Source organism: Alosa pseudoharengus, unplaced genomic scaffold, assembly GCF_046254945.1.
Source record: "Alosa pseudoharengus isolate Yale_2024_CS ecotype anadromous, Long Island Sound unplaced genomic scaffold, YU_APseudo_1.1 YU_APseudo_1.1_scf_22, whole genome shotgun sequence".
Classification (NCBI taxonomy): domain Eukaryota; kingdom Metazoa; phylum Chordata; class Actinopteri; order Clupeiformes; family Clupeidae; genus Alosa; species Alosa pseudoharengus.
Window position 1 is genome coordinate 31,081,047 of NW_027468680.1, and position 27,655 is coordinate 31,108,701.

Genomic DNA, 27,655 nt, shown 5'->3' on the forward strand with positions numbered 1-27,655 from the left:
AAATTTAGCCGTCTAGCTCCATTGACTCCCATTCATTCTGCACTCATGGCGATCGCCCCCAGTGGAACTCTGGTGGAACTGCAACCAAAATTCGGTACAATGGGACTTAATACGGAGTGGCAAGGCTCTCCGTAGACGGGCTCTGACAGCAGTCATTCCACCCCCAAGTTACGCCAATTACTATTCCCGAACGAATTTTAAGACAGACGTCTGCTCGTTTACTTGCGTTTATAGCCAAACTTCCACGCATCGGTTGGTCTGTGCGTTTCTTTTAACCCTCCAGTCGATTTTCATTGAGTGACCACTGGTGAACACTGAACAGGGGTGAAAGTTTCTAGGGAACCAGCCACTTACAGTGTTGCTGTTTTATATCTACTGTCCTATAAAAGTAGCTAACTGTCAATTTGCACCATGTCGGCGCAAGTTATTAGCGGCAAAGAAGTTTCTGCGTAAGTATCATTCTCAAAAATGGTATGATTGCATTGTTTCCATGTTTAAACATATTTCCCAATAAGAGTGGGTGTACGAAGTTCGATGTGAAGTTAGCCCCGTGTTTGAATAGAAATTGTGCCAAAGGTAATTGACAGTGTTTTTCAGTGATGTGTTGTCGTGATTGTTTTGTTATTTTCTAGATTTCAGTGAGAGTTGTAGAGTTGTAAACTGAAGCACTCACCACGTGCAACCAAGTAAAATATTTCCACGAGACTGCCTCTGTTCAAGCGCATTGTTTGACTGATTGATTACGATGTAGTTAACGGCCACGTACGTCCCCACCATGTTTCAACTGTGATTGCAAAGTTATAGTTTGTTGATACAGATACAATAAACTTAGAATAACTAGATCTCGCTTACAACTAATCTGAATATTTGGTCTCCATGCATTTCTGCAGAAATAAAGACAGCCTGTCCTGAGAGGGCCACCTCCTATCACGCCATTGCACGATAAGTTGCAGGACCACAAGTTTTTGTTTGATTGACAGAACAGTCAGGTTTTTTTTTTTGCAGAGCAAATTTGCTTTCTTGTTTTATTGCAAACTATGCATTTGTTTCAGTGCACTTATGAACGGCACACTTTCTGCATTTAGACCCATGCCTTTGTCACAAGATCTTCACAAGTACAGTGCTAATGTGATCCCTCACATCACCCATTTGTTAATGATTTCACGGAGACTGGTCCACACGTCTTGCATTAAGAGTGCCCCATCAAGAGGGCCATTATCCCTATACTGCAGTTAGGTTACTTCAAACACTCAATAAGGGTTATGCATCTATCCGTGCAATTAGTCAGAGAAAACCAGTTGAAGTGTGTGTGTGTGTGTGTGTGTGTGTGTGTGTGTGTGTGTGTGACTCATTGATGGTTGAAAATGACCTTTGTGCCCCATGGGTTATTGAACAGATAAAAAGGGTAATTACATCACAGTTTTCAGTTTTATAGGCTACTACTGGCCTTGATCAGGGTACAGATCTGCTCCCCTCCACAGGATAATCAGGGCCGGTGTAAGCGTGATAAGGTACTCATTAGACCAGCGAGCGTATGTTTGGTTCCCTGACCCCAATCTAAACTGTGGTGTTATGACTGTGTGTAAGACCAATAAACAGACCGATATCTGAGGAGACGCTGACGCGTCTTGAAATGTATGGTCTAAATATAGGTATGATTGTTTTGCTTTGTGAGGAATACAGAATGAAAGGCCTTTCTATCAAATGTGAAATGGTCTTTTAATAATGTGTATTTATTCTCACTCTTTGAAGGTGCCAGGTCTGAATGGTAGGATAAAATGAGTGTTCATTTCTAACACAGAAAGCCAAAGAGCAAAATTTGAGTGTGACCAATCTCATGTTTTTGAAGTTGTTGTTGTAAATTGTAGATGCACAGTAACTATATTATGCACACTTCAGTATCAATAGCCTATCAGCTGCTGTGGTTTAATGAAGGTAAATGAGGCTTAACTTTATTGTCTTGGTTTCTTTTCATCTGTATTGAAACACCCAGAGCTCTCCAAACTGACTTGAAATGCTGTTGCATACGTAAGCTACATTTCATACACAAATTGTATGAAGGAATGTTTAGTTTTTTCTGTCACTCTGACACCTAACTACTAACTAATTACATATCTAACTTTATGTGTAGAATATCTGCAATTGTCCATATATTATGTTTTAATAAACGTGTATCCCATAATGTAATAATAATTGAATGTTTTATTATTTATTTTATTTTTTTAAACTGCCCATATGCACATTTGTCATGGCACAAATGAATAGTACCGAGTGACCGTGGGTTTGCTTTAGTTGATTTCAGATTGGGTAATAGTTTCTCTCAGTCAGGGTTGGGTCAGATTACCACACACACATCCCTCTGAACTTGAACTTTGGGAAAGCCTGGAGGAAGCCCCAGGCCTGCTCGCCTCTACAAAAACAAAGATGAAGCAGTACTGAGATCCAGCCCTAGGGGGCTCTCATTGCTATTCTTCTAACGTTTCTTTTCAGCAAGTTTGCCTCTTTAACCCCTCTCCACCTTCTGGATAAGGGTTAGCTTGACAACACTGAAATTGTGTAAAATTTTACCTCCGTAGAAGTAACTTAGCTATGCTCGCAGCTAGTTCATAGGACGGTTACTACATCCTGGCCTGATGCAGTGTGCGCCTTTGATTGTAATTATGAGTGACTGTATCTGTGTCTCTGTATGTCTGCAGGCAGGTGAGGGAGAGGCTGAAGAAAGAGGTGGAGGCCATGAAGGCCCACGATCCCAACTTTAGACCCGGGCTTGTAGTCTTTCAGGTCAGTGCATATGTTGGCTTAAGCTTTTCAGGTTATACTTTTCCACATTTGTGTTGTTCATCATCTCAATAATCTCCATTTACCTCCATTTTATTGCTTTCTTCCCTATGAAGAAGGATAGCAGGTAAAAAGTATGTACATATTTTTGCCGCTTGCAAGATAGCATGAAAAGAGACCCTGAGGCACTTCACATTGTATTGTTACATTTGTCACAAGAATTTCAAGGTTTTCTGCTTAGTGAATTCAGCATTATTTGCCCTGAGTCTATTTATTAACTGTATCTTTGGCTTGTCCGTCCATCTTTGTGTTCCACCGACTGGTGTGGTTTCACCAGATGATTTATTTGTTTACTTGTTTGTTTATGCATTTATTTATTTTATGAAATAAATAGATGTTCTTGCTCTGCAGGTTGGGGACCGTGATGATTCCAATCTGTACATCAGCATGAAGCTGAAGGCAGCCGCTGAGGTAAACCAAAAGATAGGATTACTTCAGATTGTCATGCTGCAGAGTGATTAGTACTGGCCAGTACAGATAAGAGACTTTTAAGTAAGGGATAATGCATTGTCTGCCGGTCATTATCAGGAAATAAGTCCCAACAGGGCAAACAGGACTGGGATGCAGGGCAGTTGGTGCTTCAAACGTGTGTGTGGAGTTGGAATGCCTATGAAAAACACTGTTATTATATGGGAAACAATTATGATGCATCAATGCTAAAATGACTAACAGGCAACAGCAACGGGCAATTATTTTGGTTTATTGGCAGATATGGGTGGTAGGTTCATTTATTGGTGCATCTCTATGGAATCCCAAACGTTATTAGCTGTTCTCTGTCTCTTTTTTTTCCCTCTCAGTCTCTTTCATTCCTTCTGTCTTTTTCTCCATTTGCGTCTGTTTTCTTAATGAAAGTACACAGTGAAAGTCAACTGAATCTCTCTGTATTTACTCCTTATAGATTGGAATAAATGCAACGCATGTAAGGCTTCCAAAGACCGCAACTGAGGAAGAGGTAAAGACAAGCACTGATTAAGTGCTCACTTATCTATTTGTATGTAATCCATAGTTTGTTTAGAGATGGAGATCATGCAATACAATTCTGATGCATCAGTGCAGTGCAGTTATGCTTTCTCCACCCTTCCTTCTTTCATTCCCTATGTGAAGGTTTTGCAGAGTGTCAGAGAGGTCAATGAAAACTCCAGCATCCACGGGCTCATAGTGCAGCTGCCTATGGACTCGGTCAACAAGATCGACACAGAGAAAGTCACCAATGCTGTAGCTCCTGAGAAGGATGTGGATGGGTGAGTCGCAGGACGCTGCGTTGTCTGTGTTTTAAAGATGAGGGTGGTCAGTACTTGTCAGAGAGATTGCTCCAGAGGACTGGGTAGCAGAGGCAAGGACAACCTGCTGTGAATCGTTATATCTCCCGGGTCCTATGTTTTATTGGTAGTTCTATCTATCTATCTATCTACCTATCTATTATTGCACTATATTCATGTGTTTTCACATCAGGGCAGACCCTGGTGAATGAACTATTCCAAATGAAAGGGGAAACTAGCAGATGGAATTGAAGAAGTGAAGATCTTACTTTGGTTACAAAGTATGTTTTTGTGCTGTAATTATGCAAATGCATAGAATCACATGTAACCACTGTAACCAGCATGAAGTGTGATGCTGTGGAAAGATTGCTCAGTGTTTATAAGGACCACTACTCATTGCCTAGTGAACCTGTCACATGACTATCTCTTCTTTTGCTGAGGGTTGCGTTCTTCCCTGGTAACCTTCACCACAATTCAGCTGTGTCTGTAATTATTAAGTGAAAAACTGTAAAGGTTAATTATTGATTTGTTTATTTTAATTTACGATCTGTTGGGAAGCCACGGGTTGCTTCAAAGACCGTTTTTAAAACCTCTGGGTCATAAGCCATCAATAAATGGTAATGTCTGTAATTATGGAGAAATCAATATCAGGGTCACAATGAGCTTGGCCTCTGTTTTAATGCATTACCTTATGCATAACAGTCCAGAGGGTCAGCCTCCTAGTGGACTTAATTTGTGTGTGTGTGTGTGTGTGTGTGTGTGTGTGTCTTGTACAGGTTGACCAGTATAAATGCTGGGAAGCTCTCTCGGGGTGACCTGGGTGACTGCTTCCTTCCGTGCACTCCCAATGGCTGCATGGAGCTCATCAGACAGACAGGTGGGTCTTCATTCTGTGAGAGTAGAAGTGCATCATGGGAGATTCTTTAGGGGACTCCTCACCAAACTGCACTATTGTCTCACATGTACTCTTCTAATGTATTAACCTAACACCTGTTAAGAGTGTACATATCTTCTTTTTGTATAAACATATACATATCTTCCCTGACCACAGCCGACATTACGGTGTTCAATGTGGATCTGACTGCTGATTTGCTGATTCATTTGCTGTTCTGCATGGTGATAGATAGATAGATAGATAGATAGATAGATAGATAAATATTTTATTGATCCCCAAGGGGAAATTTAAGGGTCTCAGTAGCATACAGACATCACACACAACATGCACTTACAGCAGAAATGGTAAACATAAGTATAAGTATAAACATATAACTAAACTCCACTGTACAATAAAGACAGTAGAAGATAAGAAAACTAACAAAACTAAATACACTATATAAATTAAATTTAGAAAGTCCAATGTGCTTGAGGGTGATCAAGCATAAGCCGCTTGTAGTGACAGGGCCGGGACTGGTAAGGTGCTAAAGGGAGTGAGTGTCATGGTGAAGGTGCAAAAAGTAGTCCAACCATAGTCCTTTAGTTATGTGTGCATGGCAAGGTGCTCAAGAGAGTGAGTGTCATGGTGAAGGTGCAAAAAGTAGTCCAACATTAGTCCAACAGTGCAACAGTGCAAGAATAAGGTCTAGAGACCAGCATAAATAATATGGAAAAATAGGAAAGTAAAGAATAATGTAGACAAGGTCAAATAAAAAACTATGTCAGTGCAAGAACAGGTTGAGGTAATAGGGTTATAGCCATTCATTTATTCAGTATTGTAGCAGAAGCCTGACCGCAGCCATGGTGCATGTGATCCAATAGCAGTAAATATACTTGAGCATGCACATTAATACCTTGGTACCTTTGTAAAACCAAGCATTTTTAATATAGGCTATTAATACTACTAAGTTTAGTCACAACTTTATTTTTTTCCCCCAACAAAAGCCATTGACCTCGCCTTTAACCTTTGGCCTCAGATTGACCCACATGATCAATTTTACAACCCAAAACAGAAAAAGTTGGGACGTTGTGTAAAATGCAAATAAAAACAGAATTTCATAATAAACAAGTCTCGTAAACCCATATTTAGCAGCAAAAAGGACATAGACAACATATCAAAATTTGACTATTTCATGGAAAGTATATGTTAATTTTGAATTTGATGCCCGCAACATGTTTCAAAAAAAGTTGTGACTGGAGCATGTTTACCACTGTGCTGCTTCACCTCTTCATTTAACACAATTCTGTAAATGTTTAGGAACTGAGTAGACCATTTGCTACAGTTTTGATAATGAAATGTCCCATTACTCCCCGATATAGGATTTCAGTTGCTCAACAGTATGGGGTATTCTTAGTCATGCTTTCCATTCCATTATGCACCTAATTTGACAAATTTGGACTGCAGACAGGTCATCTTAGCACCTAGACTCTCCCTCTATGGAGAAATACTAATTAAATATGTGCAGAATTCATTTTGGCATTGTTTTCCTGAAATATTCAATGTCGTCCCTGGAAAAGACATTGCCTAGATGGCAGTATATGTTGCTCAAAACCTGTATACATCATTCAGAATTGATTGTGCTTTGCCAAATGTGCAAGATGCCCATGCTCTAGGCACTAATGCTCCTCCACACCGTCATAAATGATGGGTTTCAAACTGAGCACTAAAACAAGTTGGATAGGTTGTATACTTGGATAGGCCCTCTCCTCTTTAGCCCATATGAGTCCATGTCTTCCAAAAAGAATGGCAAACTTTAATTGGTCTAACCACAGGACCTTTTTCCACGTTACATTAGTCCATTTTAAACAAGCTCAGGCCCAGATAAGAGGGTGGTATTTTCTGTATCATGTCTCAATAAAATTTTAGCTGTTACAATTTTGGCTGCATCTAAGGTCCAAAAGACCACGGCCATCCAATTTGTTTTTCAGCTATTTCCCCTGTTTGCAAAGATTTCTCTGGATTCTCTGATTCTCTGTTTTAATAATATTATGTCCTGTAGATGATGAACTCCCTAAATATGTCACAATTTCATGTTAAGAAGCATTAAAATGACATTGTTTCACAGGTTTACACAGAGTAATGAATACTCCTACATATTTACTTCTAAGAGACCCTGCCTCTCTGGGATGCTTTTTTTCATACCCGATCGTGTTGCCAGTTACCCTAATTAGTTGTGAAACATTCTTCCTTTTGTTTTCTTTATAATTACACAACTTTTTCAGCATTTTGTTACCCCCGTCCCAACTTTTTTTGTAACATGTTGCTGGTTAAAATTCAAAATTAACATTTATTTTCCAATGAAATAGTCAAATTTGTCATTTTCAACATTTGATATGTTGTCTGTGTCCTTTTTGCAACTAAATATGAGTTTAATACATTTGCAGATTATTACATTTTTATTCACATTTTACACAACGTCCCAACTTTTTCTATTTTGGGGTTGTATATTTTCCTTGCAATCAGTAAAGTATCTAATCTAATCTAGTCTTAAATTTCATGAGCTGTCTGGCTTTGTGTCTCTTCTGGTCAGGTGTGTCCATTGCGGGAAAGCGTGCCGTGGTGGTTGGGCGGAGTAAGATTGTCGGCGCTCCAATGCACGACCTCTTGCTTTGGAACCATGCCACAGTCACCATCTGTCACTCCAAAACCGCTGATCTGGCTGCAGAGGTAAGAGCACCTTATTACTTTTTTAATGAACATGTAGGCTTTGAAAAGGCACCCTCCTCCAGAGAGAAATACGAAGAGTAAAAAGCAGATATTGCTTGTGTATTACAAGTGCACAGTGTGTCCTTTGCTAATTGCATGTAGAATAACTATGTGCAATACTGTGGAATTGCACAGAGGTTGCATCAACACTTGAGGGCAGTATAGCACAAATATGTGCATAGTTTTCTGTAAATTAGATCTCAAAAAATCATAGGAGCTTTTGGAAAATGCAAATGGTGTCTGTATTTGACTCTTGTTTCAGACCTTTTCCCAAGCTTTTATCTATTTCTCCTTCTCTTGCAAGGTTGAAACAGTTATAAAGCACCCTTATAAAACTGTCTGCCTGTCAGTCTGTGTCTTCCCCCTTCTGAAATATAATATAATATTATATTTATATGGTAATGATTGCAGATCTTTTAAGCAATATAGCACGAGTGAGAGTTGGGTTGGTCATGGATATTCCCACGGGTGTTGTTCGGCCATAGCCACGAGGCCGGAGGCCGAGTGGGCAGACAACAACAACCGTGGAATATCCATTACCAACCCCACCATCATGAGTGCTATATTGCTTTTATACAACAATTCTACCACAAACTAAATAATCTGAAAACACCCCATTATTGTTTTTAAAAAAAATTATTTCGACTTTATTTCGGCATCAAAAAATAGTTCCATTCTCAATAGACAGTGTCTTGGTTCCCACAAAACCAACATTCCAGATCAAAGTGTTCATTTATTTATAGACATTGATTTGGACATTCCCTCGTATGGTGCACCCATTGAGATCATTCTGCTCTCCATCAGAGGTTGTGGGACATAGGCCTGTGCGCGTCTGATCGGGTATCCTGGGCATCTTTGCCGTTTGGTCGAGGTCTCCTAATATATGGCTCCAGTGCTTCCTGCTGTCCAGCGATGGTGCCAGTTGCTTGCAAGGGAGCTCTCCGACCTATGTTACATATAAAAAAGAGAGTACTGTATGCTTACAAAAAACACAATGCTACAAAATAATTGATAGATTTGATGATGTGCTGCGCTTACCTGTGCCCACTCACTGCCATGATCTCCCTGGCCGTAAGACCTGTTTCGGACAGCTTCTGGATAGCTGTGGCCTGCAGGCTGTGATTTGTGTATCTGACCGATGTCCTTGCCTCCTGGCACAGCCGAGGAAGCATTTTGCCCAGTTGGTTTACGCCGAGGGGGGTTGACCCTCTTTGGTTGCATATAAAAGGCTGTCGCATCTGGGGGGATCTTGCTGAGGTACTTGATCAGCGAGGCGACAGGGCGGAGAGGATTGCCTGGCTCCCCATACATCGCCCCCCTGTGGTTTTATTTGGCCCTTCCCAACTGGTCTTTAGTTGAAAGACATTGTAAAATAAGGACAATTTCCCACTTGACTGTCTGTTCCTCCTTGTCATCCGACATTTCATATATCAAAAGTTATTTTAGGGAAATCAATCTCCATTTTCTTTCTCCAATTACCAAGGCTACTCCCTTTTTTAAATTATGGAGTAATTTAGCGGTTATCGCTACATTGTGTCAAAGCGCTATAGAATCTTCGCATTGTATAGCTGAGTGATTTATTATTAGCTGTGCAAAGTCTGAGTTGGGATGTCCACTGTCCAGGGATATTCCAACTCATGGAACGTCTCTCGGCCAATCAGAAGCAATAAATAGTTCCATAGCACCCAATTGTTTTATACCGTAATTACTAATTTACTGAAGACTACTGAAACCTGACTAATGCCTCCCCCAGATTGGGAAGGCAGATATACTGGTGACTGGTATTGGGAAGCCAGAGATCGTTAAAGGAGACTGGATCAAGGAGGGGGCGGTGGTTATTGATTGTGGCATCAATCACATCCCAGGTGAGCAGTCCTGCATGCAGTTAAGGTAACAAAACTATAATGATAACAGCAAAAACAGTTTTAAGCAATGATCTTGGAGCTTAACACTCTAGAATGTTTGGTTTTAAGTATCACTTTGATTTAGAATATCATAGAAAATGACAAGGTCCGTTAATAGAAATGACAAGGTCCACACGGCTTACTGTAATGATAATGACATGAAGAACAATATTGTTGGGGATTTTCAGAGCAATTTTGAGAACGATCCTTATAGTTATCATTACTGTGTGAATGGACCTTTTTACCCAACCAGATCAGAAATCATTCAATCCTTGTAATATTAGTAGTGCTACTGCTACATAATTTTAACACAATACAGAACTGCAGACTTACAGACAGGATGAACTTGACAACCAGTAAGATTGTTTGGTATTAGTATGGGTTCATAATTTCTTCTTCCGCAATATTTTGTGTCTGTGTGTGTGGTATGTGTATGTTTGGTGTGTGTGTGTGCCTGTGTGGTGTGTGTGTGTTTATGTTTATAGACAGCACTAGGGCCAGTGGGAAGCGTGTTGTTGGGGACGTTCATTATGAGTCGGCTAAGCAGCGGGCGTCATTCATCACTCCTGTGCCTGGAGGTGTGGGGCCCATGACCGTAGCCATGCTCATGCAGGTGCACAACACAACTACACATCACACCACACCACAGTCCATCTCACACCTGACCTTCAAATCTAAATTAAACACTAGTTCATTGACCAATCACAGGTCATAACACTAATTAAACACTAATACTAATTTCAGGGCAATACATTTTTAGAAAGTTGTAGGCATACACAGAGTTTGGCATACACATCTGTGTATGTAATGCACTATATAAACTTGCCTTGCATAGAATTGCTTCCTTTCCTTCACCCATTGGCACCCTTGTCTTTGTCCAACTTCCCCTTTTCTTGACACCTTCACAGAACACAGTGCTGGGTGCCAGGCGTTTCCTTGACACACACAAGCCCGGGAAGTGGAACATTTCCTACACCAAGCTCAACCTGCAGAGGCCTGTGCCCAGGTGTGCTGCTCATCACTGGGCTCTGTGCTGACTTGGCTCACGAGTCACTGCTTCTAAAGATGGGAATGAATTATTGAAAGAGTGTGTCCTTAACGCTTAGACTCAGCATTGCTATCCTTCTGAGATATGCATTAGGTTTTGTGTCTGTGTGTGTGTGTCTGTGTGTATGCTCTTTCTGTTAATTGCCTAAGGCCAGCTCATTGCGCTTGCTACTCCCCTCAGCGAGTTTTAAGATTCACATGATTCATTCATTCATTCATCAGATGCCCTCTCTAAGTACTTTTATTTAGTTTGCTTGGCAGTGATGTCTTTGACTTACTCTTTGAATGCACAGAAATAAATATCAAAACTCTCAATTAGAGAACCCCAAAGTTTGACCATTGATCCTCTGTCTTCGCCAGTGACATTGTGATCTCGCGCTCCGGTGTGCCCAAGCCCATTGACACGCTGGCCAAGGAGATCGGGCTGCTGTCAGATGAGGTGGAGCTCTATGGGAAGACCAAGGCCAAGGTCCAGCTGCAGACAATCGAACGCCTGAGGTCCCAACCAGACGGCAAATATGTGGTGGTCACTGGGTACGGTCTCTCCATCTCTGTGTCTGAAATGTTTTTGGTTGTTTTGTGTCATTTAGAATCTGTATGAGTTTCCACCTCTTCCTGCTTTTTCAGCTCTTTCTTTTTTTTTTTACTTTCTAAACTGTCTTGTTTTTAACTAGGACTGTCAAAATAACACATTAATTTCTATTAACCCATTTAGGCCTAAAACGCCTGGAAAAAATGCCTGTTAAACCTAAGGGTGATTTCAGAAAACCCCCTAAAACCTGAAGTTTTTCTGGAAATTCAGCAATTGTGTCAACGCCTACTTAATGATTGATTTCTCAGCCTCTGTAGCAGATAGGAACAACATTTAAAAAGTATTTGAGAGCTTATACCTGTGGCTTTGCTAAGAAATTGGGTTTATTCAGTTACACCTTCACAAAAATAAAACATGTAATGTGTCAGTGCAGGAACAGCACTATTTTATCAGAAACCAGTGCATTTTCTACTGCTTGTCATTCTGGTTGACATCTACTGCCTGGTTATATGTATTATTGGTATGTTCAGAAATTACTGATAGGCCTACACAAGCTGAAATAGTTTCAAAAAGTGTAACTGTGTTTATTATATTACAAAAACATAGGCAAATTGGGGCCACCACCACCTTGACACTTATCAGTAATAATGAATACTGTGTGATTATTCACAGTAGTGGTGATCCTAGTCTCTGCTCAACCCTCCATACACACACAAAATGATGGCTTGTCATGTTTCTATTTAATATTTTGAATTCATAAACTTTATATATTTTGTTAGTATTTTATGATCTGCATAATTACTTATAGCTAAAAATATTCAGTAATTTGAATACATATTGATTTTTAAACTATTGCACTTGTCTTTAATGACATTACAGTGGTGATATGTAGGTCTAATTGAGTGCCTGTCACTTTGAGAAAAAACGTGAAAGTAATTAGCTTTCATTCTCAATTCCATAGCCTAGGTAGGTTACCGTGGCATTGTGTGTTGTCCCATTGACTTGGTCATGTTTAACGGGCTATGTGCTTATAGCTTACCCTACCATAACTTGGAGTTCGCTATTTCTGTTATTTTGATCCAATGAGTGAGACCTAGAAAGTGCTCAAAATAAAACTTTACGGTATTCTCTTGATAACGTTAGTGAAATGGATTTAATGTGAACGTGCACATAAAAAGACGCAGAGTGGCTACATAATACAGCGCACGTTTTGCAGTGATGTTCCGCCTTTTAAAAGCAGGTGTAGCCTAATCCGAATCGGGGTTAAATCCATCAGTTAGACAAACAGAATCAGTAGGGTACAAGTTTTGTAGCCTACCAGGGCTATGTCAAAAGCAGGCAACATTAGGGAGGGGAGAGCGCGTTCAAAGTCATCAGCAATAATGTCATCGAAGCCGAGAATCTCCTCAAAATCATACCTTCCGAAATCTCCTCGCTATCAAAGTCCTCCATGCTTTGCTCGAAGAAATTTCAAAACAATGTCACGAGGAACATGACGACACTCCCTCGTGTCTATTCTGATGCATTTCATTGGCCCAGAGGCCGATAATTGGTGCAAAAAAAACCTTATACGCGGAAATCGACGTATACGCTTTCCCGGCCTCAATGGTAGAATTACGCAACAGCGCTCCCGGCTTTAATGGTAGAAATGCGCCAATGCCTTCCCGGCCTAAATGGGTTAATTAATCACTGAAAAAAATAACACGTTAAAAAAAGGAACCATGATCAATCGCATTCCATAGTGACCTTCGACCCAGTGTAGTTCTAGACACAGTGACTAGTGACTTAAGGAAGCAGACAAGAAAGTAACATTTACGTTTAAAAAAAATCGCCCACATGGAGCTGTTGACAGGAGCATCGTTCTCTACCATTTCGGCAGCAAGTAATTTCCATAGCCTACCAGAGGAGTTTGTCAAATGTGAAATATCACCGCAACGAACCTGAGGTACAAGCTAGCACACCCCTTGATGATAATAAATAACGCTAAGCAGTCAGCCTTGTCAAACCACTCCCAACCAGACGTTCGACGTAAACTTGTTGTTTACTTAGCCTACTCTACCTATGACCGACTAACTAACTAACCGACTAATCCCTTACTAAATGGACTGCATTACCTCAGTGTTTGTGCACATGTCATTGACGGTGAGTGGAAACGCTGATGCCTGCATCCAACAAATGATAATATAAGAGACGTTGAACTTTAAGGTCTATAATGTTGGTTTGGCTATTCATTGATTCACTCATCTGCCAAATGTTATACATTTGCCCTATTTTTAACATTTGCCTTTGCGGGACATTTTATTACATTCTTTCTTGGGCTCTTTTAGTCTCTTCCTCTCCTTCACACACATAATACAAAGGTTGATCTTAGTTTTTTTGGTTGCTTTTCTCTTTTCTCTCTCTCTCTCTCTCATGCTGCTGTAGGATCACCCCCACGCCCCTTGGGGAGGGGAAGAGCACCACTACCATTGGCCTGGTGCAGGCTCTGGGCGCTCACCTCAAGCTCAACGTGTTTGCGTGCGTCAGGCAACCATCTCAGGGGCCCACCTTTGGCATTAAAGGTGTGTTTGGGTCTGACTGACCATACTCATATTAATGAGATCTAATTCAGATCCAGCATAATCCTTATTAAAAGGCTTTTTAAAGGCTTTCTGCCACTTTACTACAATGTTGATGACTTGTTTTCCCACAGGTGGTGCTGCAGGAGGTGGATACTCTCAGGTCATTCCCATGGAGGAGGTACAGTCTTCATTTTCAACCACTGATCCATATTAATACTTATTTTATGTGTAATAGTATTGCTTATTACATTGCATGCCAAGCAGTTTTTATATTGGTTTTATATTAGTTCTTTTTGAAAGCTTTTTTGAAAGCTTTCTTATTTTACATCATATAAGAATTTCTTTACTTGGATAGTCCGCCCACAGCCTATCTGTTAAGATTCATGTTCAGAATGTAAAATTGTGGTTAAGGTTATGTTCAGTAATTGTTTAACAACATCAATCCCTTAACCCTAACCATAAATTGTAGTTAACAGTTTGTCAACAGATAATATAGTTATGATCTGAGCATCAGTAGTCTGGGGCGGACTACTCAAGTAAAGTGTGACCAAAAACTTTATTGCCTTTAAATTTACAAAGAATGGAAATTTGTCTTTTGGTAATATGGCAACACTGAGAAAGACCGAATAATATTTTGTAATAATATATAGTATTATTTTACATGTTTGATAGTTTAACCTCCATCTCACTGGTGACATTCACGCCATCACCGCTGCTAACAACCTGGTGGCAGCGGCTATCGAGGCACGCATGTTCCATGAGGCCACCCAAACCGACAAGGTAAACAGCCGCCGCAGTGAGGTTCCTATTTAAACACTACAGCAAGAGGAGTCTTCACTCTGAATAAATGATGACTGCTGGGACGTGGAACCCCATAGCTGCTCGACGCACACGATTCAGCAGCTTTCTCCTCACCTTCATTCTCTTTATTTGTCTCCTTTCGCTCTGTCTCTGTCTCAGTCATGATCTAATATCTCTCTCCAACAGTTTCATAATTACTACTGGTTTGCTTTCTCCTGTAGGCTCTGTACAACCGACTGGTGCCTTTGAGTGGAGGTCAGAGGACGTTCTCCCCCATACAGATAAACAGACTAAAGGTGATTTTCAAAAATGAACTTAAAGGAACCGTATGTAAGATTGTGGCCAAAACTGATACTGCAATCACTTTCAAATTACTGTCCCCTCCCCCTCCCCCCTGACTGGCAGAGCTGGCAACCTGGATGCCGAAACACTACTGACTTTGTGATTAGCTGATAGGTGGAGGGTGGCGCATCAGGCCAAAACACAATATGACAACATCAACATCAGTTGAGGGCTGCAACTTCACATTTTAAATGACAATATCCTGGCCGGACTACTGTTGTCAGTGATATAAGTGTTTGAAATGAACATGATTTCCTAATGTCTAGTGGCATATCAGGGCCATTTTATGATTAATTGAAATGCATTTCTTACATACGGCTCTTTTAAAAACAAGACTTGTATTAAAGCATATACTACAACTTCAGTTAAAGCAACTAATAATATTGTTTTTTGGCACCTTGATGAACTTGTTGCATTACTTAAAGAATGAGATAGCATTAGCTGAACTACAGGAACATCACTTAGTGCCTATACATGTATTCTATAGGTCAGTACTGCATACGTTTTGTCTTTGTGAGTTGACTCTTTTCCAGTGGACCAAATTGGGCAGTAATTGAGACCTCAAAATGTAGTGTGTCAGCTTTTTGAACAACGTCACCAGCTTTGTGGTTCAAAGATATGTCTCTAAAATATACAGTATTAGAATTTTTTGTTGAGTGTGTACAGTTTGGGCAGTGATGTAATGAGGCTTTCTGTTGATGTCAATAGAAACTGGGTATTGAGAAGACTGATCCAACTACTTTGACTGAGGAGGAGATCACACGATTCGCTCGGCTGGACATTGATCCTGAATCTGTTACCTGGCAGAGAGGTGAATCTTGCACTTTGACTATGGCTAAGACATGAAAATGGTTTATATTGATTACTGTTGTTGTAATTTGGTCACATTCTTCAGAGAGTCTTATCTTCACACAGATATGACAGGTGGGTATATAGTGGTTATTCATGTCGTTTTTGCTGTTTGACTGTCTGTCTTTTTCTGTCTGTAGTAATGGACACCAATGATCGCTTCCTGAGGAAGATAACTGTTGGAGAGTCAGCAACGGAGAAAGGACACACCAGATCGGTATGTACACGCTGCATGCACTAAACAGACTGGGAATCACAACAATGAGCAATCAAGTCCCAATTCACCATCATCCAATGTGCTGAGAAAGAATAATTGACATACAGAAAAAGAGCTCACATGCAAAAACGAAATGAATAATGCAGCCCAAACTTTAGATTGAAATATATTTCAATGTCAATTTTATTTATATAGGGCATTTAAGAACGGCTTAGCCGCACCAAAGTGCTTCACAGTAAAGTGCAATAAATAAATACAGGAAGGCACAAAAAAGGGCTACAGTTAAAATAAAAAAATTAAATAAAAATGTGTGCTTTCTCTTTTTTAAAAACAATTTTCCACAATTTTCTACAAGGCATGCAGTGCTCTGCCACTCCATCATGTCTGAAAATAACAGCATAATTATTCTGTTTATGTCCATCCGTGGGATGCCATTGTGAAAGTTCAATAAAAGTGGCTGTATTCATAAAGCATGTTTACCTGGAGAGTAGCCAGGAGCTCTCCGACTGTGTTTGTGCTCCGACACACTCAACAGCCCTTGATTCTGACCATTTCTGCGAGGGCAAATTAATTGAGTAGTGACCAATAGCACTTTAAAGACAAAAGAGCCAGAAGTTAATGAGGCTCCTGCACAGCATTGTAATAAAAAAAATACCCTGATTTATTCTACCATCTACAGCTTTTCAGTGTAGCTTCCTTATCAAAGGGTCTCTCAGCTTCTCCCAGCTTTCATTAGTATTCACGTCATTTCTGTTTTACATGAATACCATTTGTAAAAGTACTCTGATGTTATCAAATAGCATTTTTTTTTATTACATAATCTGTTGAATTGCAAAAAGCTAAAGAAAAAGACCATGCAGATTAACATAAAGGGCCCTATTTTGACTATCTATAGGGCAATTCCATGCAAAACTGTCACGTCCATAACAGCAATGAAATACCATGGCATTGGGTTGGCGTTATGGATGTGACAGTTTTGCACGAAATTGCCCTATTGTCTGAAGCGTACTGTATGGTTTAAGTCCATTCCGGGTGTGTCCAGTCCACTTTTGTTAGTTTGACGGCGGAATAAGTGAACAGATGCAAGGCTCATAGTTCAAAGAGGTTGTTCTTATATTTCCTAATTAATCATAGGTGTGTTTTGTGCGTGATATCCATTAAACCAATGAGAGTGCCATCTGCACTTCCTGTTAAGAACAATGAGCGTTTGTTGTGTGTTGGTATTATGATGATGAGTGAGCAGAGGGAATCTGCTCGGACACGAACTGTCTATGCAACAGCAGGATTCCACCAAAGCTTGCTTTGCTGAAACAGGTGTTTGTGAGACAAGGACATTTATTCAAACACTCACAAGCTAGACTTCTTGACAGTGCAATCTGAAAATAACAGTAAAATACTACGCACTTTACTTTAGATCAGGTTTTTCTTGGTCAGTGGCATTATTATTTTAATTGGCGTTAAAATAGCTATGTGATCGATGTGCCTGACCAGTGACCACTCCTCATGTCTGTGGGTGCTCAATTTCATTTGTTATTTAGACCACTTGCGTGTCTGGTGGAATATTGATAACTGGCAACAAACTAGCCAAGATGGTTGCATTGCACCTAGCACTGCAATTCCTGAGTGCAAAATACGGACAAAGACCCCACAACGAACCAACCTGTGTGTTTCTCTTTCTCTCTTTCTCTCTCTCTCTCTCTCTGCAGTGCCAGTTTGACATCACGGTGGCCAGTGAAATCATGGCAGTGCTGGCTCTGACCAGCAGCCTAGAGGACATGCGACAGCGCCTGGCCAAGATGGTGGTGGCCTCCAGTCGCAGCGGAGATCCCGTCACCACCGAGGACCTGGTCAGTGAATCCCGTCTTGACTGGATGATGATGACGCTGATGGGTGAAATAGAAGAAGAATTAATGCATGTTGTCAGTTATGACTATGTCAATTTGGAAGCAGAAGAGGGAGAGACATTCTGATGGGCTGGTGATTGAGGAGGGAAGAGGAACTATTGAACATCCTGTAGAGCATCTAGAGAGCTCAAAAGACCTCTTCTCTAACCACTAGCGTTAGCATGGGAGCTCCCTCCTTGATTGGAGGGAGAAAGAGAAATAGGAGGGAAATGAAGGAAAGTAGGGAGAGAACCTGATGGAGGCTGATGTCCTGCTGATGGGGAGAGAGAGAGGGGGACATCATGGAAGATGAAGGTGAGGAGGAGGAGGGAATGAAAAGGGAGGCAGAGATATATGGTTTAGGAAAGACTACAGGGTACATGAAAGGGTGGAAATCTGGACAAACATCTGGACCTCATCTGGGCCTCATCTGGACCACTCCCACTGATTTCTAGTGGGAGATGATGCTGGAATGATGATGATAATGAGGCTCATTCATTGTAGAGAGAAGGACAAGTAGAAAGGGGAATGGATGATGGAACTGAAGAGGAAGAGAATATGTTACTGACCTCTGTAACAAAAAGAGAAGTCAGAAGGGAAAGAGAAATGGGAGAAGGCCCCCTCTATCACCTGGGAGTGGTAGAGGAGAGGAGGGGGGAGAGGAAAGGGGGAAAGACACTGGTGTTGATTTGCAGTTGTTTTTGATATGTTCAACTGCAGTGAAAAACATACCCCTGAAGAGCTTGAACAGACGAAGTGTTATTATCTCAAGAAATTTACATTTATAGGCACTTAAAGCTAAATTGAAGAGATATAAATGAAAGTGCAACTCTCCCAAGCCTTTTAGTGTGTTTTATTTTTTCAACCACATCTCTCTCTCCCTCTCAGGGTGTTAGTGGAGCTTTGACTGTCCTCATGAGAGATGCCATCAAACCCAACCTCATGCAGACACTGGAGGTGAGAAAGTGTGTCCTTTTTGTGTGTACATTTTGCAACATTAAGTTATTGTGTTTTCACGAAAACAAGCTTCAAATGATGCCTATATCAACAGTATTGACCAATGGAGATTCATAGTGTCCGGTCACAGAAAGTGGGGACTTCTAACTGTTTTTTTGCCATGAAGTCACAAATAAAATAAAACAGCATTGTTACACAGAGAAGAAATCATTTACCAAGAAGACTGAATATTAATGAGAAAATATTAATGCAATACACAAATCTGTATTGTGAAAATATGCAGTGAAATTCGTGCCCAAATGTACACACTAACATAGACATGGCTGCCTAAAGCTGTTTCCAAGTTGAAGTGATTCAGGGCACATGAAAATTGGTTTTATGTGGGACCTGTTTTGGTTTTGTGTGTGGGCGTTTGTGCTCATCCATAAATTTAAATCCAAAAATCAATTTTTAGCTGTATCTTAACAAGACATCAAGTAGGAAAAAACATTATTTTTTTTGCCTGCCAGTATGTTGTGTTTCAGATAACATGCAATTCTTCTCCAGTTTTTCACAAACGAGAACAGTTCTAGTGCCTGCCCCCCTTTCCAAAAATGTGCAGTACCTCTGGTTACTCAGCTATTCCTACAATCAAGGAGCATCTGTTTTTAAGCTGATGCAGCTGTAGATGTTGGGATGATTGGTATTAACTCTTGAATTCCTTTAGGGCAACCCTGTGTTTGTACATGCTGGACCCTTTGCCAATATCGCCCATGGAAACTCCTCCATCTTGGCTGATAAAATTGCCTTGAAGCTAGTGGGACCAGAGGGGTTTGTGGGTAAGATGCTGCGATTTTCTCTGTTTTACCATTACATAATGTCTTAAAGGCTTTTTAATTAAAGCCACGCTGGTTATGTTACAGCTATTAATGTAGTAGTACATATTACAATGAATGGGAAGTGTTAATTAGATTAGAATGTACAATTTAAATGTTTCAGGTACATCTACATGTTTGCATGTCAGTTTGGAACATTTTACTGTTTCTCGAAAAGGGGTTTACTAAACTGCAGAAAGTAAATCTGAGATCAACACCTCTGTTACAGTGACCGAGGCAGGTTTCGGAGCTGACATTGGCATGGAGAAGTTCTTCAATATCAAGTGCCGTTACTCAGGGTTACGGCCCCATGTTGTGGTTCTAGTGGCCACAGTCCGCGCCCTGAAGATGCACGGAGGAGGCCCAACGGTATGCCACATAACACTGTCCTGTTTCAGGCTTTGTTTCCCTTACCACAGCAAGAGTCCTTAGGCCTTCTCGTTTTTGAAAATGTAACTTTTTTTTTAAGCGTGTTGGTCTTAGGCGCTTTAGGTCGTTAAGGAGGTTTTAGGTTAAGTGCCACTTATGAGCTCTTGTCTGGTATGCATAGCAGGGAAAGATGGTAAACACAAAGCCAGTGGAAGGCTGTGAACCCAGAGTATTGAACTCAGAGCGAGGTTGTGAATCCTTGAATATTCTTCGAACATGGCTTATTTAACATTATTAAGATGCTGTAATTTTCTCCCTGGAAATGCCATGGCTTTATGGCTGTTCTCCCAACAAGACATCATGTGACCTTTTTTTTCATGGTTCAGTTTAACTTTATCAGAAAAAAAAGAAAGCTGTAAATTCACAGTAATTTTAGTAAACATATGTTGTTGTCACTCAAAGCCAGGTGTCATCCTTTATCTCCAACATGGTGCCATTTCCTGTGTGTGTGTGTGTGTGTGTGTACCACACCGCAGTAACCTCATAAATGCCATCAGCATAATTTTCATGGATTGTGAGCCACCGCTGAGAAAGTAATTATGTCTCCTGTTGCGCATAGGACAGCAACGGAATCTGCTAATATCCCTCGGTGAATAAAAACTGTCAGGCTGCGATGATGGGGGTGACAGGAGAAACCACACTGAGTGGTGACCATTTCCTCTTCCTCTGATACTTACCTGCCTCACCCACTTCCTCATCTTCTCTCCACCTCCAGGTTACTGCCGGGATGCCACTACCCAAGGAGTACTTGGAGGAGGTAGCTTCATCATTTGATCATACCCATGTAGAAAATTCAGAGAAGAGAAAGTGGAGCATCTCATTTAGAAAAGAAATGCGGTCTAGATGTGTGTGGGAGGGAGTGTATAAATAAACAGCATTTTAAAATGTATAAGTTAATTCAAATGCTCAGGACAGTTCAATGTGAAGTGTGAACACTCATCATGGAGTGCAAGAGTCTTGTCTAGTCCAAAGGTCAGCAGTCAGCAAATGTCATAGGTCAGTTAGTGATTGTCACAAGTTACTAATACTGTTGTGAACAAATTGTGTATATGCTGCATATCAGTTAATTTAATTTAATTTAATTTAATTTTGTAAAGTAAGTCAATCAATGGTCAGGGATACTACATCCATGACTACTCGAAATTAGAAGTTACATCAGTGTAGCATTGTGTATTGATCAGTGATGATCAGTTATGTGCATACATAATTCTCAACCCCCAAATGGTTCATCATCCTCCTTCCTTCCCCGCAGAACTTGGAGCTATTGGAGAAGGGCTGCAGTAACATGCAGAAGCAGGTGGAGAACGCCATGCACTTTGGAATTCCTGTTGTTGTGGCTGTGAACGCTTTCAAGTAAGCACCCCTGGCTACAGAACAACATTTGTCCTAATACTGGAACTACTTTATCTTCCTTCAAAATAGATAAAACAGGTAAAAAAAAAGCCCTGGTATATAAGATGCATTGCAGGCAAAAAAGCTGTGCTAAGTCAGATGCATTACAGGCAAAAAAGCCTTGGTATGTCAGATGCATCAAGCAATGTTGTCTGAATTCCATTGTTTATCTCAATCAAAAACATGTGAGTATCTCGAGTTTATTCAAGCCTGCTATCCTGTTGGCCTTGTTTCTCCTCCAATAACTTTCTCCTACAGAGGAACTTAACATCATTTTGCTAATTGAATACCATGAGCAAGATGCTACAGTACCCTACAGTCACCCCTGGTAAAGATGTGTATAAATAAATAAACAAGAGCAGGTCAGCACAATACGTGCTTTAGTTCCCGCACTATGGACCTCGCTCATTGCCCATCAATCACATTAGGGCCCCAAGTGCAGAGCTTGGAAGTCCCAGGAATGTGCTTTATAGTATGATGTTTCCTAAATGTGCCTTATGGTATGATGTTTCCTGACCACAGACATTCACTCTCCTCCATATTTTCTGTGGCCGTGTAGGACTGACACAGGCGCTGAGCTGGACTTGATCTGTAAACTGGCCAAAGAGGCCGGTGCATTCGACGCAGTGCGTTGCACTCACTGGGCAGAGGGGGGTGCTGGCGCGGTGGCTCTGGGAGAGGCGGTTCAGAAAGCATCAGAGGCACCCAGCAACTTCCGCTTCCTGTACGATACAGAGGTAACACACTCATCTCTTACCCAGTCATATCTAATAGGTTGATACCGTCCTGTCACTTTATTGGCTGTTGAGCTCAAAAATCAACAACTTTTTGCTAGAATCACTGGCTCTGCCTTTAAAGACGGCCTACCTCTGCCCAAACCCAGTTTCAGTGAGGGGGCTGTCCTCCATAGGCGTATCTAGTGTCGGATGATTGCTGTTTGTGACTAAAAGCACATTTGTAATTAAACTGATGACTCTTTTAAAATTATTGGTACATAGTGGTCAGCATTGTTGTGTCCCCCACTACACATCCTCCACAGGCTATCATTACCACTTCTATTCATGCTTTCCCATGCTGCACAAATGGCCCATTAGGCCCCGGCCCCAACGGCGCGCGTTGCACACGTCTGTTCCATCCCAAGCCTGCTCTTTTCCACTGCCTGCCTTTTGAGTGCATTTGGCTCCAGAGCACTCGACGCGTTTCGTTAATAGGATCATTATCCTTTTTGTATTCTCCTCACACTGCATTAGGTTTTATTTGGGGGAGGGTTGGGGGGTCGGGTGGAGAGACTGGCAGTTGACTGCTGGGAGCCTTAGGTGGTTTGGTCTGTCAGAGGGGAAAGACTCTTTCACACTGCGGTGTAGCATCTGGGCTTGACCGCTGTTAATGGACCAACTGTTTCATATTTGTCCAAGTGAAAAATGTGATTTGCATAATGCATGATGGTTCTGTGTGTGTGTGTGTGTGTGTGTGTGTTGTAGGTTTTTCGTGATAATCTGTCTACTTGTACGTTTACTTGAACATTTTATTTGTATCTGTCTTCATTGTGTATTGTTAGTCTGGTGCCGTCTTCATAGTATTCAGTATTCATTTTCATTTCACGGAGATGCTAGTCTGGCTTCTGTCAATGCGTTCACATTTCCCTCAGCCACCAAGATGGCGGGGCAATCAGCGACGAGAGAGGATGAGGATAAAAAAATAGCAGGCAGAAGAATATGTAAAGTCATACAGCACAGCTAAATACATTGTTTTCTGATTGATAATGCACTTTATCAGGTTGTAAGGGTTAGGCGAAGTAGGAATTCTCTTTAGAATTCCCTGATCAATGGGATTGGCTAGGCTAGACAAATGATTTCAAAGTTAACACAAGTCTATGCCCATCATGCTAGGGTTGGTAACATTTTCCAATCATGAGTAGCTAAATTCTCTTCACAAAGTGTGTAGTGTGCATTCCATGATTTACGTGAGTGGGTTTATCTATCTGTGTGAGTGTTGGTAATTCTGTGTGCTTATCCCCAATAGCTGCCCATTGCTGACAAGATCCGGATCATTGCTCAGAAGATATATGGGGCAGACGACATCGAGCTTCTTCCCGAGGCACAACAGAAGGTGGAACGCTACACCAGACAGGTAGCGCCCATGTTGCTATGGCAACTCCAATCAAGCATGGGGAAGTGTCTTGGAAGGGCTTCACCCCAGACACACCTTGACTGACAACATCTCTCAGCCACTCTGAGCTCTCACAAACTCTCAGCCACTTTGAGCTCTGAACTCATGAATATTTCACCCCTGGTATGGTCAGAATTGTAATCACCAGCTGTGCAGATGTGAACACTGTATGCATTTTTAGAAGGGAAAGAATTAAGAATCTGTTATAGATTAATAGATTGTTTATTAGCCACATGACCAAGGCTGGCCTATCACTATATGAGTATATACAGAGGCAAGAAAAAGTATGTGAACCCATGCGAAAGTTGACTAAAAAGAGGAATAAAACATCATCTTTTGGAAATTGATCTTAATGCCTTAATAAAAAAATGAAAAAGTATCTTGAATAAATAAATGGTCTTCCTTAAAATACATGAGGCAAAAGTATAGGAACCACAATGTTAAATTAAGATTTTTATTTTAAATATTTTAAAGGCCAGTTATTTCATGGATCCAGGATACTATGCATCCTGATAAAGTTCCCTTGGCCTTTGGAATTAAAATAGCCCCACATCATCACATACCCTTCACCATACCTAGAGATTTGCATGGTTTTATTTTAGTTCAGTGAGGTAATGCAAATCAAACCAGCTAATAGGCTAACTGAAGTCAATATTGCATTATTTCAGTAGAGCCATAAATATGCCAAACACAAGTATATTATAGCCCTTAAAACAAGGATCAGAGTCTGAGATGAAGTTACAGGTTTACCTGGTCACTTGAAAATATGTAATCTTTTTAATATGTGTGTGTGTGCGCGCCTAAAATGTCTGTTTATTTTATTTTCTGCAGGGATTTGCCAATTTGCCTATCTGTATGGCCAAAACTCACCTGTCACTGTCCCATGAGCCTGAGAAGAAGGGTGTGCCCAGAGGGTTTGTTCTGCCAATCAGAGACATACGTGCCAGTGTAGGGGCGGGGTTCCTGTTCCCTTTGGTTGGCACGGTGAGATAAAAATGTCTCTGTGTACTTTAATTCTAAAGTGCTCTACTGTAAGCTACTTTGTTGAGAGAGGTACATGTAGTGTTTTTTTGTTTGTTGTGCTTTACTGACTTTTGTCCTTGGCCAAACCCAGATGCCAACAATGCCAGGACTGCCCACTCGTCCCTGCTTTTACGACATTGACCTGGACCCAGTGACTGGAGAGGTCAACGGACTCTTCTAAGAGACACTATTCAGGTAATCTGTGTTGCAGTTATACTGTATTATACATATTTGTAGACAGACTTGCTCTGTCAAACTCAACATCAGTGAATTTGCTTTTAAAAGACAATGTGTCCTTTCTCCAAGCACTTTTGATCTCTCACTTATCCTCATCAGTAATTCTGCAGCCTTAACTTAAATGTATTGTTACATTTCTCTGTTTCTTTCTCTCATTCATGAGAATCTAAAACCCATTCTATTCTGTGTGTGTTTGTGCAGGGGGTTTGTTGGACCCTTGATGCTGGAAACCATCCCTTCTCACTCTCACCCCAAATTTTTGTGTCAAGGATGTCAATCAGTCTGTTTCTGTTTCAGTCTGTCTCTATGTCTTTCTCCTATTCAGTCATATTCACACACACACACACACACACACACACACACACACACACTTTGTGTCAAACAAGCTCACCCACTCCTTCCCCCAGTGTTGGAAAGTTATTGGCAGCCCTGTTATTAGCATTCCTATGATGTAGAAACCAGACATTGTATTTGATGTTGCTGTATGGATTCTGACGTTCTTTTGTCTCTGACAATCTGAGAGAAAATGGACACTGAGCCCATCTTGGTCACATTCCCTCACGGCCTGTCAGCATTCTGAAAAAAAAAAAATATGTAAAAAAAAAAAACACACACTAATGTCTGACGATTCAAACTGAATTTGATGGCACCCTGATGGTCTCTCAGTAACACTTAATGTACTACATGGACTGTATATTTGAACAAATTTCTAACCATATTTGTACTAATTGTAAATGCATTTCACTGGATTAATCTAAATAACTTGTATTGTACTGTGAACGAATCTGCAACCTTTATCATTCACTAATTGTAAGGTGAAAATTGTAATGGTAAAGAGTGCATTTTTCTCATGAAATACTGGTGGCATTCTAATGTATGCTTTCTCTGATAAATGCATAATGTTGAAATACGTTTCATTGTATTCCTATGTGTGTGTAGTAGTTTCTGATGGTTGCATCGCCCAATGCTTTTTTTATGTCCTACATTACATACAGTATCTTGCTTTCTCTGAGGTTTTTATTTTATTTTCAGCAAATATACTGTCAAAGTAGATCACTTATTCAGGATACAAAACCGTATTGTGCATCCTTAGACATTTGAGCAGTGTTGTGGTGACATTAAGAACGAGGGGATGATCTCCTGCCTCCAATATCTTATCTTGAGGCAAGTTTTATTAACCAGAGATTCGACTTTTTATGTTTTTTCAATATTCCCATACTGCCTCGCGCTGCGTGGCAATCACGGTGTTACCATAGAGACGGAGCGCGATGCTTATCTAGCGCTTGTGGATTTCAGCGCTTGCACTATATCATCGAAGAGCAAGACCGGAGCATGCGACTGCACTGCAGTGTCGAGTGTCTTGAAGTTGAAACACCGTTAAGTAAGTGCTTTCTTCCGAGAAACGATTATGTTAACCCTTAAAGGAGTACCGTCACACCGGTGTGACGGGAATGTTGAGAAATGAACGTTCTAAAGAATATCTGGGTTCATTGAATTCAACAGAATTGTACAACATAGAATTGTAGAACCTTCAATTGTTGCGGAACTTAGAATGTTCAAAAACCTACACCTTAGGTTTTTGAACATTCTAAGTTCCGCAACAATTGAAGGTTCTAAAATTCTATGTTGAATTCAATGAACCCAGATATTCTTTAGAATGTTAATTTCCCAACATTCCCGTCACACCGGTGTGACGGTACTCCTTTAAGGGTTAAAAGGCGATATAGGGGAAATGTGACTGCTTGTACTTGGAGCACTATTAAGCAATATCAAATGAAGGTTGAAAAGTTGAAGAAAGTGCATGCGAGACTAGTGGTCTACGTTATATCTATGTAGTTACTATGAGGTAATGCTTCTCATTGATCGCTGGCCGTGCTTAAAATGCATGTTTTGATCAAATAGGCTATTTGTTTTGTTGCGGTCTACGGTTTAGGCTAAATAGTGAAATGTGTTTGTTTCTGTTTTTTTGTTTTTTAGCTTGTAATTCTGTAAGTTTGGCATGAACTAATTTATGTTATTTTAACGAAATTGCATGTAAACGCATCCATTTAAGTAAAAGCATGTAGGCCTGCCCTACACCAATTTTGTTGTGAATTATGAGTCACAGGGCGTGTGGGCACGCGTAATAGGTCAAAACTGATTGGTCGCGCACCCCAGCACAGTGAGTCAGTCACTAAGGATTGTGCATTTCGGCATTGTCGCGCCTCCGAGTAATTTTCCTCTGATATATCAATGTTCTCCTTATGTACCTATATTTTAGAGTACCTAAATGGATATGGATTGCCTTTTCCCCTGGTATATTTTATGTTCTCATGCAGCTTTATTAATGGTTTTCCTTAGGAAGTGTTGATTTTTGGATTATAACAAAATCACCTGTTTGTTGTGCTGTAGGTGGTAACCAGCTGATTTATACCTGAAAGTGGGGACATTGAGATCAGCCATGTCTCTCAAGGAGGCTCCAGCGCTTCATTACCAGGCAAAGTGGGGCTCAAGAGGAAGTTGACTGGCCCTTCACAGCTGCTCTTTGGCTAATGTAAATCCAGGTACATGTCAAAAAACAGCAGTCCTAGAGACAAAAGGCTGAATAGCCCCAACAGAGAATCCAGAAATTCCATGCCAAACCATAACTATTCTGTTCAGGAGATGGCACAAGAGCCTTTAGGAAGCACACCAAATCCTCTCAGTTCGTGTAAGGACAGCGCCAGACTGGGAAGTACCTCT

The 27,655-nt window shown here is 40.8% G+C and overlaps 1 protein-coding gene across 1 annotated transcript; it reads left to right on the forward strand.

Annotated features, from left to right (window-relative positions):
* The first annotated feature begins 208 nt into the window (after positions 1–208).
* On the forward strand, positions 209–25,842 carry mthfd1b (methylenetetrahydrofolate dehydrogenase (NADP+ dependent) 1b). The gene is made up of 28 exons (XM_076299710.1): positions 209–449; positions 2,697–2,781; positions 3,190–3,249; positions 3,737–3,790; positions 3,943–4,079; positions 4,874–4,974; positions 7,562–7,698; positions 9,491–9,602; positions 10,127–10,254; positions 10,550–10,647; positions 11,049–11,222; positions 13,645–13,781; positions 13,913–13,959; positions 14,454–14,561; positions 14,804–14,878; positions 15,633–15,735; positions 15,914–15,990; positions 17,697–17,837; positions 18,762–18,830; positions 19,537–19,648; positions 19,914–20,053; positions 20,829–20,870; positions 21,366–21,466; positions 22,065–22,242; positions 23,528–23,635; positions 24,506–24,658; positions 24,789–24,892; positions 25,136–25,842. Exons 1-27 carry the CDS (start codon positions 412–414, stop codon positions 24,876–24,878), a joined length of 2,805 nt encoding a protein of 934 aa, XP_076155825.1. The 5' UTR covers positions 209–411; the 3' UTR covers positions 24,879–24,892; positions 25,136–25,842.
* The last annotated feature ends 1,813 nt before the right edge of the window (positions 25,843–27,655 follow it).

Excerpts from the sequence above, each read along its gene's own strand:
- mthfd1b (XM_076299710.1), top strand. The coding sequence starts at position 412 with ATGTCGGCGCAAGTTATTAGCGGCAAAGAAGTTTCTGC. Across the intron at positions 450-2,696 it reads AGCGGCAAAGAAGTTTCTGC|GCAGGTGAGGGAGAGGCTGA; the intron begins GTAAGTATCATT and ends GTATGTCTGCAG. Across the intron at positions 3,250-3,736 it reads AGCTGAAGGCAGCCGCTGAG|ATTGGAATAAATGCAACGCA; the intron begins GTAAACCAAAAG and ends TACTCCTTATAG.